The sequence below is a fragment of the Fusarium subglutinans genome, assembly GCF_013396075.1.
Source record: "Fusarium subglutinans strain NRRL 66333 chromosome Unknown NRRL66333_c0000138, whole genome shotgun sequence".
Lineage (NCBI taxonomy): Eukaryota > Fungi > Ascomycota > Sordariomycetes > Hypocreales > Nectriaceae > Fusarium > Fusarium subglutinans.
The window spans coordinates 62,628-77,921 of record NW_023502201.1 but is presented as its reverse complement, the minus strand read 5'-3'; the positions used below and the strand labels follow the sequence as shown (position 1 = coordinate 77,921).

General features: G+C 49.3%; 6 protein-coding genes across 6 annotated transcripts; 3 read left to right on the top strand and 3 right to left on the bottom strand.

Moving 5' to 3' along the window:
- Positions 1-1,829: 1,829 nt before the first annotated feature.
- Positions 1,830-2,876, top strand: FSUBG_9234 (uncharacterized protein; the record flags this gene model as incomplete). Its single annotated transcript, XM_036687725.1, has 1 exon — positions 1,830-2,876. The coding sequence occupies one exon, from the start codon at positions 1,830-1,832 to the stop codon at positions 2,874-2,876; it is 1,047 nt and encodes a 348-aa protein (XP_036535290.1).
- A 727-nt stretch (positions 2,877-3,603) lies between these two features.
- Positions 3,604-4,305, bottom strand: FSUBG_9233 (SLG1; the record flags this gene model as incomplete). Its single annotated transcript, XM_036687724.1, has 1 exon — positions 3,604-4,305. One exon carries the CDS (start codon positions 4,303-4,305, stop codon positions 3,604-3,606), a length of 702 nt encoding a protein of 233 aa, XP_036535289.1.
- Positions 4,306-6,789: 2,484 nt separating this feature from the next.
- FSUBG_9232 (uncharacterized protein) lies at positions 6,790-7,482 on the top strand (the record flags this gene model as incomplete). Its single annotated transcript, XM_036687723.1, has 4 exons — positions 6,790-6,903; positions 6,960-7,095; positions 7,149-7,279; positions 7,330-7,482. 4 exons carry the CDS (start codon positions 6,790-6,792, stop codon positions 7,480-7,482), a joined length of 534 nt encoding a protein of 177 aa, XP_036535288.1.
- Positions 7,483-8,174: 692 nt separating this feature from the next.
- FSUBG_9231 (uncharacterized protein) lies at positions 8,175-9,731 on the top strand (the record flags this gene model as incomplete). Its single annotated transcript, XM_036687722.1, has 3 exons — positions 8,175-8,342; positions 8,394-8,996; positions 9,048-9,731. The coding sequence occupies 3 exons, from the start codon at positions 8,175-8,177 to the stop codon at positions 9,729-9,731; spliced, it is 1,455 nt and encodes a 484-aa protein (XP_036535287.1).
- Positions 9,732-10,202: 471 nt separating this feature from the next.
- On the bottom strand, positions 10,203-11,981 carry FSUBG_9230 (4-coumarate ligase; the record flags this gene model as incomplete). The annotated part of the gene is made up of 2 exons (XM_036687721.1): positions 10,203-10,286; positions 10,338-11,981. 2 exons carry the CDS (start codon positions 11,979-11,981, stop codon positions 10,203-10,205), a joined length of 1,728 nt encoding a protein of 575 aa, XP_036535286.1.
- A 726-nt stretch (positions 11,982-12,707) lies between these two features.
- FSUBG_9229 (major facilitator superfamily transporter) lies at positions 12,708-15,235 on the bottom strand (the record flags this gene model as incomplete). The annotated part of the gene is made up of 16 exons (XM_036687719.1): positions 12,708-12,732; positions 12,787-12,917; positions 12,973-13,046; positions 13,094-13,140; positions 13,190-13,261; positions 13,310-13,715; positions 13,765-13,881; positions 13,930-14,040; positions 14,082-14,124; positions 14,173-14,215; positions 14,264-14,290; positions 14,339-14,449; positions 14,501-14,571; positions 14,618-14,725; positions 14,775-14,936; positions 14,990-15,235. 16 exons carry the CDS (start codon positions 15,233-15,235, stop codon positions 12,708-12,710), a joined length of 1,794 nt encoding a protein of 597 aa, XP_036535285.1.
- Between the last annotated feature and the right edge of the window lie 59 nt (positions 15,236-15,294).

The following is a 15,294-nucleotide window of genomic DNA, read 5'->3' as shown; positions in this document are numbered from 1 at the left end:
GACAACGCTATTATGTGGCTTTGTCTCTAAGCAGCCTGTTGCATCCCTGTAACGGCTCGTGGCCCTCATGCTTATAATCTGGAACGAACTACTTACTCTTTTCAGCCCGACGAGCAGCAGCCAGTATGACAATGATAATGAACTAGAAGATGCAGGGACACAGGCATCTCATCTTGGTCGCTTTTGGACTATTGCTCCATAGTACTGAGTAAGTTTAAGTAGCATATTCCTCGGCATTGTTGCAACCCGAGCGGGTCTCTACTAAGACCTTCTTTAATTAGAAGAGAAATCACTTGGCATCTTTGTCGATTTGTGAGACAACTAAATATCCAGGAATTGATTACCAATAATTGAGTGGAAGAGCTTCTGTGTCTATCAACGGATCAAAGCCCGCGGAGTTAAGGCCGTGCCTCGGGTAAAATATGTTATTTTTTATAGCACCGAGGTTGTCAAGAGGGGTTTACGATACTCCTCCACTAAATCAATTAGAATGCCTGCATTTTATAAAGATGAAAGTCTAATAAGCGAAGGCCAACCTGTCAATCGGCCAAAATCGCCATTCCTTTCCTCCCACCGTGATCCTTGGCGTCGGTCCGACATTAGCTCAGAACATGGGTATAGACTACAGTACACACAGTGATTTTGCAGTCACAAAAATATAAATAGCTATCGATATGTTCTTTGGAGTATCGATTGTAATGCTCGTAGTATTTTTCTCTCTTAGTCCTGTGAACCGTTGTCAGCTGATGCCCAGACCTCAATGTTGAGCCTCTAGTAGATAGATATGGTCGACATCAATGCTTCACCTGCTATCCTCCGCGTGAGCTCATCTGACTAGAGCCAAAAACAAAACTTCCCAATCTGCAGGCATATTAACCTTGTCCTAGTCCCGACGTTCCGGGTCGTGTTATGGGTACCAAAACGCCGTAGCGACACCCGCCATTACACGTAAATCCATCCTGAATAACCCGTGACCTTCCGAGGGTCAACAACCGACCACTCCGAGCGTGACCAAGTGTAATAAAGTGCCTTGACCGATTGCCGATGTATATTTCTTTAATTAAATGCATGCAATACCCCGCAAAATGGAAATTGACGTTTTGATCTAAGCTCATACAGGGTAAGTGGTAGCTCATGCAACCTTCAATACCGTTGAAGGAAATCGTCGGAAAGGGTGCCGAGGATCAAGTGGAAGCCTTGCTTGCAGTCAACACCACAGCGTAATTCCACGTAGGCTTAGGCATAAGATTGCCTATTCGTCGTCCTGTGATGACAGTTGAAGACCTGGGCAAGGGATTGAGCATTTGCATTCTCGACCAGTCGATCTTCTGTCACCCTTCTGCCCTTCCAGCATTGCGGAGATAGCAGCCGGAATCCCGCTTTTGCCCCGGGGACGGTCAATGAGATTTTAGTTCGGCTTGCTGACTGCTGGTGAGACAACGGGGATTCTGACCAAAGTTGCACCAGAGTCCACCTTCTCTTTAGCGACAGATTCAATCAGCACAATAGTATCTACGAGACATTTTGCTGTAGCCAAAGAACACGACAGACCTCTCGTGGTTATGGGGCTGTTTCTTTGTAGACCCTGAATGTTCCCATCCCGTGCCCCCGCGTCACTGATGGACCCAAGACGATACCCCGTAGATCGCCAACTAGCTAAGATGAGCGGGCGTCTACGACGTTGCACCGCCGCTTTCTTTGGAATGAGCTAAGGATCTCGTCGCCCCATGCCGTCATTGACTCCTCCACTTCTTAAGCTCAAGTTGCTCAACCCTAATAAACCATTCTTAACATGTTCAACTCCACTAGTGCATATATAGAACTACAAAATGGCTGAATCACCGCAAGAAACCGTTACAAAACACCTCTCGGATCCAAGCAAACCGCTCCGACCCATACTCACATCTCTCAATGGCGACAACAGCTGGTTGATGTCTTTCCCTCGGCCTGAGGCAGAGAGGGCTGCTACCGGGAAAGTCTTCTACCATCTCGCTTTTGAACCATGGTTGAATGGAGCCGCGCATGTTGGACATCCATGGTTCGTACACCTTGCTCGTGTTGAAAAGGAAGGCATTTCTACCTTTGGAGACCTGGAGAATCTAGTTCGCGAGATTGAGAAAGCTGCCTCGGCGCATTTACCAGCAAATGCTCAAGCCCAAGAGTCAACAAGACAACTCGATGCTATCCTTCTTGGTTTCTTTTACTCTGATCATCTCCATCCACAAACACTGAAGACGTTTCCTCCCGAGATTCCCGTCATAGTAACAGCACCTGGAGCAGCCATCATCGAACCTTGGAATCACTTTCAGACCATCAAAATTATTAATAACTTCGATTCCTCGGCGACAACTTGGAACTCACCAAACCTTCACCCGGGCGATCCTGTTCCAAGCTGGTTCACACCACTGATGATCCTCGGCAAAAGCGTACTTAACTTTGTCTTTGCTATAATCTGGTCTCATACCGTCAACGGCAAAGAAGTTCACGAAGTGATTATGGACTCCCCTCATGGCGTGCAACTCGACGCAAAACCCCTCGAAGCATTCCTCGCATCAGAGCCCAAGACAAAGAAACTTGCGATGCTGCACGGCCTTAAAGAGAGTCATACTGGTGGCATCCAAACATGTTATGGCGCAAAAGGGGGTCTTGGACTGCATCGAAAGGTTGGAGGTGTAGAGCACTGGGTTTCGACGCACTCTTCTGAGCTCAAATATACGGGGATATTCATGAGGCTCGTTTGGACTACTGATACGCCGAGGACAATCGAGTGGGCTTTGCAAGAGGAGAAGAAGGCGCGTCCCGATGAGGAGTTGTCTGGGCCGCCGAATTTCATCAAGGTTCCGAATGGTGCATCGACGGTTTTGACGTGTTCATGAAGCCGCAGATGTTTCGTTTTGTACCAGACGAGGACCAGCTTGTTTGGGCTGGGCAATATATATCGTTTGTTGATGAGCATATGAAAACCCGAATACCATATCGTTCGCTGTGGAGATAAACGCGTGAGATTTGAAACTGGTGTCCATCACGTTGAGAGATTGAATGCATCGAAAAGATGAGGCTTGTGAAGCCTGTTGGCCTTCTCAGAGAACCGACCGTAGCCCAGGGTTGTTTGGCGTTCGTATGGAGTGGATGAACAGGGAGGATCGCACTGGGAAACAGTGCACATCCCCTAAAATATAGCGGCTTGTTTCACTTTATTTTCAACAGGCGACAGCACATTCAATCCCAGGGCGCATTCTGACCAGCAGCACATTATCAAGGCCTGCCATGAATAGTAAAGCGACAGGATTTGAAAGAAGATAGCTGTTGCAGAGATTGAAGTGTTAACTGTTCAGGCACGGATAATTGGCCAATTGGCAGTCGAAGGTACTCTACATGGATGTGCCCCCAATTTACAGTGATTGAAGATGCACTGGAGCACACAATCAGTATCCCATAAAGGAGGACCCTGTCATCAGAAGCTTCGAGAGCTCAAAGTTTTATGATTAATTCATGCGTGAGCCTAAGTCTACCGTGTGTGCATCGACAGGATCCTCTATGGTCTGGGGCAATCTGTTGCTCAACTGATACCATACATCACAGACCAACCCTCAATCCCCACCACTAGTTCAACATTATATATAGCAGGCGTCGCAAAAGTCCAGCCAAGTTGCCGATGGGGTTATTGAGTCTGCGCGCCGCGTTGTCGGGGACAGACGATGCAGATGCGCTGGGCGTAGACACCGCAGTGCTGTCGCTCGTTGTCGCTTCGGTCGCGGAAGCCCTTTCAGGCTTGGTAGCGGATGTTGTCTCTTCGGCCTCAGTCTTAGGCGCAGAAGTCGTATCAGCGTCGGTGGTAGAGACTTCAGTCGCAGTCGTCACAACAGCAGTTTTGGTCGAACCTGTTGGTTGAGCAGTTGTACCCGATGGCCCCTTGTCTCCCTCATTGCCAGGCAACAAGTCCACACCGAGGTTGAAAACACCGTAGGCATCCTCTCCACCACAGGCGTCTTTGGCGTATCCAGGGCAAGGCGTATCGCACTTGTCGTCGTCTACTAAGGCAGATTTGGCCGGGTAGATATCAGCACAAATGCACTCTACACCCTTGAGTATCGCGACCGTCTTCTTCTGCGTCTGACAGTACTGGGCACATGAGCCGACGCTGTTGAAGGTGTCGGATCGTCCATCGGCTTGGCTGGGGAGGGCACTGAAGCAGCCCTGTGGGGTGACTTCGCCGAGAACAGGGCTTTCGGTGGGGCGTTGGAGCGCGTCCCTGGCGGCGACCAGCGAAAGGAAAGAGAGCAACGCGACTTTGGTGAATGCCATGGTCAGTCGAGATGGAATTAATTGTCTTGTAATTCTGGGAATGAAGAGTGAAGGGCTGACAAGGCGTTGTTTATATCCGTGAAGTCTCCTTGCTCGCTCGGTCGGTCAGTGGGGGAGTTAAATTAGATGCGATGCTTGGAGTGCCAATCATGGCGTCCCGCTATCGTCGATGAAACGCGAAGGATCGTGCTTGCCCTGCTCAGCCTTGTGCAACAGTGTCATAGGCATCACGATGGTGTCATTTTGCCAAATGATACAATGGAAGGAAGCCTTGGTAGTATAAAAGAAACACAGCGCACCAGACGCGTTGCTTCTGTTGGCTTGAAACAGTGAGCATTAATAGGGCAAAGGAAGGTTAAGGGAGGCTTCTCGAATCCTTCAATCAAGCTATAACCTCAGCCAAGCGAGAATTTCCCGAACAGCCGCTTTTATTAGTGTCTGGAAATGAGAGGAGCGGGATCCCGATTCACTTGTGACATGCCAAATAATGACCATGGGGGGACAAATTGGACATGAGGCTCTGTCGCTATCCACGAGCAAACGCAACTGCCAAACAACTTCTGGGGCCTTGAATGCTAACCACATCGTCGCTTATCGGACTAGCTGCCAACTAATAAATCTAGAAGTAATAGCGGCCTGCAAAGCAAGGCTACGAGCGTAGAATGACAACCGGCTGTTTACTCATTTGAGTCTTCAAGAACGTGATGCTGGGAAGCTTCAGCAGGGAATCAAGGGAGTGCAGTCAGGAGCTTGGATCATATTCTGAATAAGAAGCCTAATTCTCTATCGCTTAGTTGATTGGCGGGTTTAGCTCAGTTGGGAGAGCGTCAGACTGAAGTCAAACTTTGGGAATCGTAATCTGAAGGTCATGTGTTCGATCCACATAAACCGCAATCTTTACTTTTTATTTTTGTACTCATCTTAACTACCATCCTTATGAATCATGCATGATTCAATCAGTACCTCTCTCTCCCTATTACAGCTACAATCCGAAGGTCAAGTTCTTAGTATGGCATGCCTCCGTTTGCGTATCGCAACAACGTGCTCCTCCCTGTCGTGGCGATGATATCTACTCTTTTACTGTGTCTCATGCACCTCGTATGCAAATGATGGCATTGTGCCGGGATATCCGTGTTGAGTAACTCTAAACTCAAGCATCATGCAGCTTAATACGAGTTATAAAGGAGTCATCGAAGGTCGCGCGTTACACTACAGACGCAGCAACATGCGTGCCACCAATACGTGCGTTTCAGCTGACGTCTAGCACCAAAGTCCTGCCATAAACTTATTCGGAGTCTTTTCCCCAAGCGACCTGACACAAGAACACAAATGGGACAGTGTGTTCCCCGGCATGATGACAATGTAACTCGTAGCTGGAGCTGTGATGGAAAGGGCAAGCCAGATCATTGAGTACACGAATAGAAATGCCATGATGAAGAGATAGATAAGCTAAATCGTCGAAGAACGCGCCAATCGATGTAGCCGAAGCCAAACCAAAGCTTGACAAGCCACCCGCAGCTCGCCCTGCCGATCGATACTTACCCCCTCAAAGATGAAGTCATGATGAATAGCTTTTTCTGACATTAACCCCAGAACTTCAATTGAGTTCAGATCAAGATGCACATAGCATTCCTTCTCAATGGACATCCCGAGGAAACAAAGTGAGACGGTTGCCCCCAACGCTCTCCCCGAGCTCAGCATCATGGATTTGCTTCTGATAACTATAGTGAAGGAGGTCTTGGTAGCACTACGTCAGCTCTATCGATAGCTAAAGGCTCTTGAACCGTAAGGCTGACAAGCCGACAAGGTACCAAGGCAATGTCGCTGAGGCTTGAACTATAACGCCAAGGCGTCGAAAAATACGATGCATCCATTAAAATATAATTGACCAATGAAGATACCATAGAACGAGTACGGCACATGGTGCTACTGCTGTTGACCTGCCTGACCTCATTTTGAGCTGTACCGAGTTTGATCATATCTATACTTGGCGATGTTGCGAATCAATACGAAGCTTTGCCTGTCGTTGGACTCCTGTATCACGATCACTCGCCAGCTTGCTTTGAAGCTGTATACGTTCTTCGGGTGTCCCTTTACGGGGCCAGCCCTCTGGTCAACCCGATTGGCCTGGATATCTCCTGACTTTGCACCCTCGATCTGAGCCGCTGCAACCATCGAACCTTGAGCTTAAGCTTGAGCTTTGGGCGAATAGGAACGTTAGTTACACGTGCTTGCCGGAGTCTATCCAGCCTCCCAAACGGCGGAGCTCGCGTGGTGGCTCATTCCAGCTCCATTACACTTCTGTTCTTGGTGTTTTATTGAACTTTATGAAGAAGTAGTCACCTATATAAACTGATAAACCCCATGTTTCTTGGCGAGTTTTTCGAACGACCGATCACTAATCACTGATTATCACTCTTGGACAACCTGGGACTTTATATCACTCACAGCCTACCTTAATACAAACCTACAACCAGTTTTAAAATGAAGTCCTTCTTCCTTATCACTACTGCTCTTCTCTCCTCGTCTGTCTTGGCGCAGTCAACTTCCCAGGCCGGAGGACAAGGCGACGGCGGCGGTGTCCTTCCCGAGTGTGCAGTAAGTCAATCATACCACTACTCTCATGGCTAGGCTGAACTAACATCTCCAAACAGCGACCATGTGCGCTCAAGGCCATCCAAGATAGCAAGTGCGGCTCTGAAGATCCCGGCTGCGTCTGCAAAGCTCCGGGGTTCGCCGAATCCTACCTTAGCTGCGTCGGCACCAGCTGCCGCCCTCGTGAGGCCGCTGGTAAGTTTGAACACTCTCGTCGACACAACATAAGCATACGCTGATATCAAAAGATGCGATTTCTGCTGGTATTCAACTCTGCCAGGCTGCTGGCGTTACTATCACCGCCGTCCCGAGCGCCACGGCCAAGTCTAAGGCTCCGGGACCGACATCCGCTGCACCGGCTGTCCCCGCGCCGCCTGTCGTAAGTCCAGATACTTTGAGAACACTTGATGAAGAAGCTGACCTGAGTAGGTTCCTACTGCCCCTCCTGTCGTCACCCCAACTACACCTGCGCCTATTCCTGCTACACCTGTTCCCACTGCTGGTGCCAACTCTCTCAGCACCGGAGTCGCGGCTATCGGAATGGCTTGGGCACCCATGATGTTCTTGTTCGCTCTCATGTAGAAAGACCAACGTCCGTCAAGTAAAAATGCTTTGCCTAAAAAGAAATGGATCAAAGTATTGTGAAAAGCACATCAGATTGGATATGCAAAAGATGAACGGATCTGTACGTGTACACGCATAATAGTATTAATAATTGTTTCTTAAAGATGGGTTTCTTCTTGCAATTTGGGTATACTCGATTTCCACGCGACCGGAAGCGCGATGATACGGCTTGTCCTTGAATGTGGCATGACATTTGAGACTTTACACTCAGCAAACTGCCACCCCGAAGAGCTTCAAGTCTTCAAACACATTGAGAACCCAAATGAGGTAGTCTGTTTGTTTGTTATTGCTTATTTTCCAGTTTCCGCCTGTCCTTCGTCAAGGACATCGCGGTATCCATGACAACCACTGGCTGGCACTGTAGGAAATTAGCCAACCTCATAAACACGACGCCAGTGCAGACTTACTGATGATAACGATGACTCACAGCCTATGAATCTCAGGCTGTCATGTTACACAGCATGAAGAGAGAGGGTACAGTCACGTGCTTGTGTCACACAAGCGCGCTGCTGCTCATGAGAAGTTCTGCTCTGTTTTGATGTCTCTGCTCTTCTTTTCTTGTCTTTACATCTCACCCTTTACTTTATCCCCATTACTGACGTCCTGCCCACGACTGCGCATCTTGTATAATTCTCAACTTCGTGGCAGTCATGGCGCACGCTGAAGCGATAGCAGCCTCGCCAGCCCAGTCATCTCCTGCTCCAGCCGCAACCCCGACCGCTGACCTTGAGGAGATTGTGTTGCCATCGAACGTCGTTGAAAAACAAACGGGAGACAGAGCATCCATTCTACGCTACGTTCACCGCATTGAAGACGTCGTGGGCGACAAGCCTTGGGAGTGGTTGGCTGAGTTCCTACCTACGCAATAGAATCGCAAAATGTTTGGAGACTTGGCCAACTTAGTCGAAGAAGGCATCAAAGTTTGCGATGTGTCTGCCATCAAAGACCATCTCCAGGAGGAAGTCCGCCATGGCCAGCAGAAGGTACTTCGTATGAGAGATATCAAGGCCACCAGAGAATTCGTTGGTGCAAACATGCGCGCAAGCTGCACCCGAAGTACTTCGAAGCCTGATGCTCAGCGTGAATATGAGCACGAGATTGGGGCCACGGATGACGACGATGAGGCCACGGCCGACGAGCATTCACATCGTGGCGGGCTCGCAAACATCTTGGTTGCCATCAATTCTCAGAAGCTCTCAGATGTCGCTCGTGAGCAGGAGGCCACTGCTGATAGTATCGTCGCCGTCACTCACAACGAAAACACCATCACGCCAGCCGAGTCTAGTTCACCCGAAGAGGCTCCTACTGCACCCTCTCCAGTGACTTATGCACCTCCCAACAAGCGAGACCGTTCTGCCTCGGCGACGTCTGCCAACCAGTCCAACAAACGTGCCTGCTACCAGACGGTATCATATCTACAGCCTCTTCAGCCAGCCGCTCCTACACCTCTCGTGATGACTGATCAGTATAATGTAAGCTCTCAATCCTTGCCTGTTATGAGGGATTTGCTAATGGGATGACAGTTTCACGACCGTCCCCCGGGGATGCAGGCGACCGACACCTTTCATCACCACCTCGAGATCCATGTTCAAGACTTGCGTAAGCAACACGAGCGTCTCCTCGGCACCGTGGAGCTTCAACAGCATCACATCAACCACGAGCTGGAGCTGCACCAGCCCTGCCTCGAGGCATATCGAGCCGCACAAGGATATTCTCTCCAAGCCGAGGCCAAAGTCGAAAACCTCCGAACGGAGAGCGAAACCCTCAACAACTGTCTCAAGAATCTCGCCGACTCGCAGAAACTCTGTATGCCATCCTCCGCCGAGAATTTCCAGGCCGTAGAGCAACAGGTTTTGGCTCAGTTGGCCGCCAAAGCCAGCGCTCTTAAGGAAGCCGAGGCGGAACTTGGCGTGGCTCACTTGGCATGCCAGCAGACAGAAGAGGCCGCGCGCCCTGCTCTGGAGTTCATGAACAGAGAGACGCCCCAGATCGAGGAGAAGAAGACAGTCGCTGAGAGACTCGGCATGACTGTCAAATACACTGAGTTCCTTCAACTTTTGGTCAGAACTAGTCCTTCGGCCATTGCAACTCTTGACAAGTTACTCCAGGAGAAAGGTTCGTCACTCGAAGAACTTCGTGCGGTGATTGAGCAGTATGGACTGCTCGCCCGGGTGGATGGTCAGCAGGCAGATGTGCCCATGGATTGAGGGTTGAGTTACCAGGCGCGCGCTCACAAATGATGAGCCAAGCTCGACAACTTGTGAAGGGGCAAGGGAGAAGATACTGCTCGGACTGTGTTCTTCAGCAGACTCATGTTTTACCACTGGTCGACAATGAGATGTTCGGTTTCACACTTGTGGAACAGGTCTAAAGCATTGGGCTCGTTATCCCTTTTTGATATGTTTGAGCTTATCCGGCTGCATTACAATGGCAGACGAGATTTTGGAGGGAGGAATGTTTGATAGCCAGGACCAAGGTTGGCATATTGGTACCTGTTCAAGTTACTTTCGGCCACAATGATAGTTCATCAGAGAGAAGCTGATATGCTTCTGTACAAGTACCATAAAATACGAATATATTTACGCTAAAACGGCACAATGTTCTCATGCTTCGCCAATCTCTGTCTTGATGCATTCGTTCTATTCCACAACGTATTGGAGCCAAGATATGACTTCTCTTTAGAGCCGCGATGAGGGTGCTCTGTTGGCGTCCAGTTCCTCCTTCGCCTTCTCCCTCAGTTCCCTTCTCAAAATCTTTCCGGACTAAAAACACAAAGTTAGTGACATCAAATAAAGCTCATAGATCTCACTTACCGGGTTCTTGGGGATCATATCCACGAAACGTACACCGCCCTTGAGACGCTTATACTTGGCAACTCTAGCCTCCATCCAATCAATTATCTGCTGCTCGGTGATTTGTGATCCAGGGACCTTGACGAGATATGCGCGAGGGACCTCATCGCCTTCATATGGTACACCAACGACTGCAGCGTCTGCGATCTCGGGATGGTCTAGGAGCACGGCTTCTAATTCTGCTGGCGCAACCTGGTTGCCCTTGACTTTGATCAACTCCTTGATTCGATCGACGATATGGAAGATGGCTCCAGGTTTGAAGGACTCGACGAATGCGATGTCGCCCGTCTTCAACCACCTCGTGCCATTCTCATCAACATGGATTGTTGAAGCTGTAGCACTGGGATTCTTCCAATATCCCTTCATCAACGTAGGTCCCGTGACCCAAAGCTCACCTCGCTCACCGGGCTTCGTCACTGGTGTCTGTCCATCCAAATGCATAAGCCTTGCCGAATAGTTCGGCGCCAGTTCTCCGACCGCAGAAGGATCGCACACGACCCGAGGGTCCCAAGTCATACTGGTGCAGGTAACCTCTGTCATACCCCAACCTTGCTTGACGTTGACGCTTCCATCAGCCCACAGTCTCTCAACACTCGTCGCAACCTCTTTACTCAAAGGTGCAGCGCCAGATCCGAGGCGCTCGACACTGCTGATGTCGTATTTCTTGACGAGAGGATGCTTTGACAGGTAGACCAGAATGGGAGGGACACAGAGAAGGGTTGTGATACGGAAGCGCTGAATGTGCTGTAGCATCTTCTCGAAGTCAAAGGCGGGCATGATGTATGCAGGAATGTTGAGATGGGGATAGATGGAGATGAAATATGTTTGCGCGTATGCGTGATACATAGGGAGAAAGGCGAGACTCTTGGTTCGCTTTTGTAGCTCGGTATCAGGTTCTAGGTCTGAAATGAGGACAACACCTAAGCCGTTGGCAACGTATGAGGTGTGAGTGATCTCAACGCCTTTGGGAACGCCCGTCGTGCCGCTGCTATAGTTGAGGCAGCACCCTGCTGTCTCTGGATCTGCGGGCTCTGTCCATTCCCAATTCTTAGCTTGTGCTTGGTTATCGGCTACAAGATCCGTCCACATGCGAAGACCGTCCTTCGTAATCGAGGATGCAATCGGTGTTGTTCCAACAGGCGGGAGCACAGATGGATCGATGACAAAGATGTTCTCCTTTGGGAGACCGACTGTCTCGGCAGCCTCTAAAGCGGTAGGTAGTTGGTTAACAACAACAAACATGTGCGTGGCCTCAGAGTTTTTGAGCTGATACGCAAGCTCTCGGGGTGTGTAGGCGGGATTGGCACCGGTGAACATAGCGCCGCTCATCAAGATGCCCAGAAATATGCATGGGAAGTAGATGTTGTTGTTGGAAAACATGAGCACTCTATTTCCTGGCTGCAGACCGGCTTTCATGAGACCGAGGGCAACTTGTTTGGAGAGAAGTCGGAATTGCTCCTTTGTGAGGAAGTGCGTGTCTGGGCGGTCTGCGTCGATGAGGATGGGCTTATCGCCCTCTTCCATGGGCTCGGAGGCTGAACCAAAGACCCATTGCTGCAGGGAGCATTTTGGAATGGCTTTAGACCATCGTGAATGGAGAGCCATGTTGAATAGAGGTATTAGACAAACTTGAGAACGAAGCAAACAGATTTCACAATCATTCAAGGGAGGTTAGGCATGGAAAGAGGAGAACTACAGCTCCATTTCGAGCTATTTAACACATTTCCCCGGCCCACAGCAAGCTGAAGAGCAAATCCGGGGTATACCAAGCTATTTCGAACACCAAATGATGAATTCCCATGGCAAACCCGTGTGGGGTAGCAACCAATCTTTCCTCCTTTTGGCACTGCAACCCCGCGTTTCGACCCTCGGCTCGCTTGCGACGATCGAGCATTCGAGAAAAAAAGCCGAGGCACGATCTGGTGGACGGATTGAGAGATAGCTTGGATTTGGAAAACGGCCGCGGGTTCCTTGATCCGAAAAAAAAGGTGGGGGAGGTTGAGTGAGGAGGGTTAGGTTTGCGAGATGGAAGTGAAGTGAGGGTTTGGTGATTCGGTCAATCGTTGAGTTTCGGTGTTTTCGAATTGATGTAACACGGTACAAAATTCAATCTGAAGGATTTGGTTCTGAGTGGTTGGACAAGATAGTTCACGGCTCAAAGTGGTAATGAATTGAAAGAGTGTGTATCACGCTGACTCAGGCTTGATCAAGGATTAAAGTAAAGGCCAGTGACATGTAATACAAGCAATCTCACTATTGTCAATCGCTCAACATTTGAGAGCCATCCGTGCGTCCTCATTCACCCAAGACCTTCTGCCTCGGCTACCAAGACTAAGTCGCGAAACGGAAGTCGAGTCTGCACATAAATCAGCAACTTTGACATTTCTGCCGCAGCCGGACGGAAACTCACCGCTTATTGCCCTTATCGGACGTCGTAGTCCTGTAGTGATGCTGCTCCTCTGGGGTCATGGCGTCCCATTTCTTGGCCTTCTGGTTGTTCCTCCACCTGTAGTAAAAGAATGTCCCGGGATATTGAACAAGCTGTGTAGATGTGAGTCTCGTTTCGTAATTTACAAATGTGATGATTAAGACTTACACACATCCATACACAAATGACCAGTAAACCTGTGTTGGCTTTAAAGTATCGTGGCGAGTCGCTTGGTTGATAGACTACGACATGTCAGTGTCTCAGCTCGTGCGATGCCATGGGGACTTACTGTTTGCTCCGATCATTCCACTGACTTGAACCCACATATTGTAAAGTCTAGACATCGTTAGAAATCATACCTTGAGATGGAGGTGAGTAACCTTACGATGCTGAGACTGTTCTGTTCTGCACAGACCCCGCATTCCTGCTCGTCCATGCGACTTGAATAGGATGGGTACTAGGTACTGTCAGAGAAACTCGTTTCGTCGAGAGCAAAGATACTCACTATGGAAAAGACAGAAGCACGGTTGAGATGGCAAAGTAAGCCCAAGGTCCGATCGGGTCAGGCAACGCAATCAAAGCGATGAAGCATGGGAGTAACCAAGCATCCTCCGCCATGGAGACAAAACTTCGGTTGTTAACTAGTTCGCTGAACGCTGTGATCGCGAGCATCGTGATGCAGGACCCAACGATGTATGGGATTGATAAAAGGTTGGTCTCAATGACGTTGAAGCCCAGTCCACGGAAGGACAGCGTAAGATATTGGTTGACGGGATACTTTGGTAAACCGAAGAGAAGACCGAGAGCGTAGAGTGGCCACATATCGTAGTCTTTGGTGCACTCCCAGATTTGGCGGACGGATAGACCTTGTCGGTTGTACATGCCTCCCTTTTGAGGATCGTCGCGAATAACTATTACGTGTCAGCACTTAATATCGTTGCTGGTTGGTAAACGACTCACCAGAGTTGACTATGATCTTCTGTTCATGCTCCGTGAAGTAGCCCTTCGGATTCCACCAACTCTTCGTTCTAGCTGGAGATTGCGGCATCAAGAAGAAGGACGCAACACCGATCAGGACTACGACTCCGTTAGTAGAGCGACCGTCACAGCGTGATGGAAACGTACAGGTGAACGCCCCTTCAATGAGGAACAGCCATCTCCAACCTTCGTATCCAAGCATTCCACGCATCGAGAGCATACCAACAGCTGCAAAACCAACTCCAATATCGACCGTGACTTGTCAGCTTGTGCATTTTCTAGCGCCATGTCTTACCTACCAAGTTGCGAAGACATCCAGAACCAGGCTAGTCGTATCGGGAGCTACGAAAGTCAGTAAATCTCTCGATGTTCCATTATATCCAGACATACTCTTGTGCCAGTGTACCAGTAGCTGAGGTAAAGAATTGTGTCACTGGTCCTTGTTAGGTATGTCTCGGGATAAGACGGCAAGAAGACCTACGGAATAAAGCCGCCTTGGAAGGTCGCACTAGTAATATTAGCAAGAGCTTAAGTTGTTTGATTTCAGAGAACTCACATGAGATATCGTGTGGCAAGGAATGATGCACGGCCCTTCAGGAAGAATTGCATCGCCGAGATAAGACTGAAGATGCAAAGCTGGATCGGAATCCACATGTCGGGCCCAATTCTATACAAAGAGTCAACATCATAACAAAAGAGAGGTTTCTAATAGACCCACCGCTTGGAAATAAGCTGCGAGGGTAACTCAGCAACAAGGAAGCCAACTCGGGAAATGGTTTGTCCAATATTCTGCCTCGGTCAGCATTGCTTCCCCCATATGTTGAAAAGAACTCACGTAGTCGGCGTGTGTAATGCCCAGATCGTCAAGCATATTATCTGAGACAGCATTCTGGATGTTGTTCCTGTCAATGTTCAACGCTGCAAACATGATGCACATCCAAACCTGCAAAGGTTAGTCTCCTAGAAAACTGTGAAGCTGGCTCTCCTCGTACCATGATCTTCCAGTCAACCTTGTGGCGGACGGCATTCTCTTCACGCCATGTCCAACGAAAGTTAGGATCAAAGGCCGACCAGTTCTCCCACTGCGGGTGAATATATAGTTCTTTGTATCGTTCGATGTCGGGCGAGTCCCAAATACTAGGCTGTGTCGCGACCTTTCTTCGAGTCAGTATTCCCCTCCATAAATCATTGTCACTCTCGTCCGTACCGAATCAAGATCATATATGTTGTTCCTCCGAGGCTTTCTTATTCGCAGATATCGTAGGATCGCATCTCCCATCGCCGCTTCCATGCGCTGCCCCTGCTGTGCAGCCAAGGCTGGTGCGGTTGCAGGCACGGAGTCGCTGGGATATCCATCATTTTCGGCTTTGCCTTTCCCTCTTAGACTTCCATTGTCAGAAGGAGAGTCTGATACTCCCGATGATGGGACGACGGTAGGCTGCTGATGCGACATAGTGCTATCTTTTGCTTGGCCAAAACTTGAGATAATACAGCATGCACGAACACTACAAA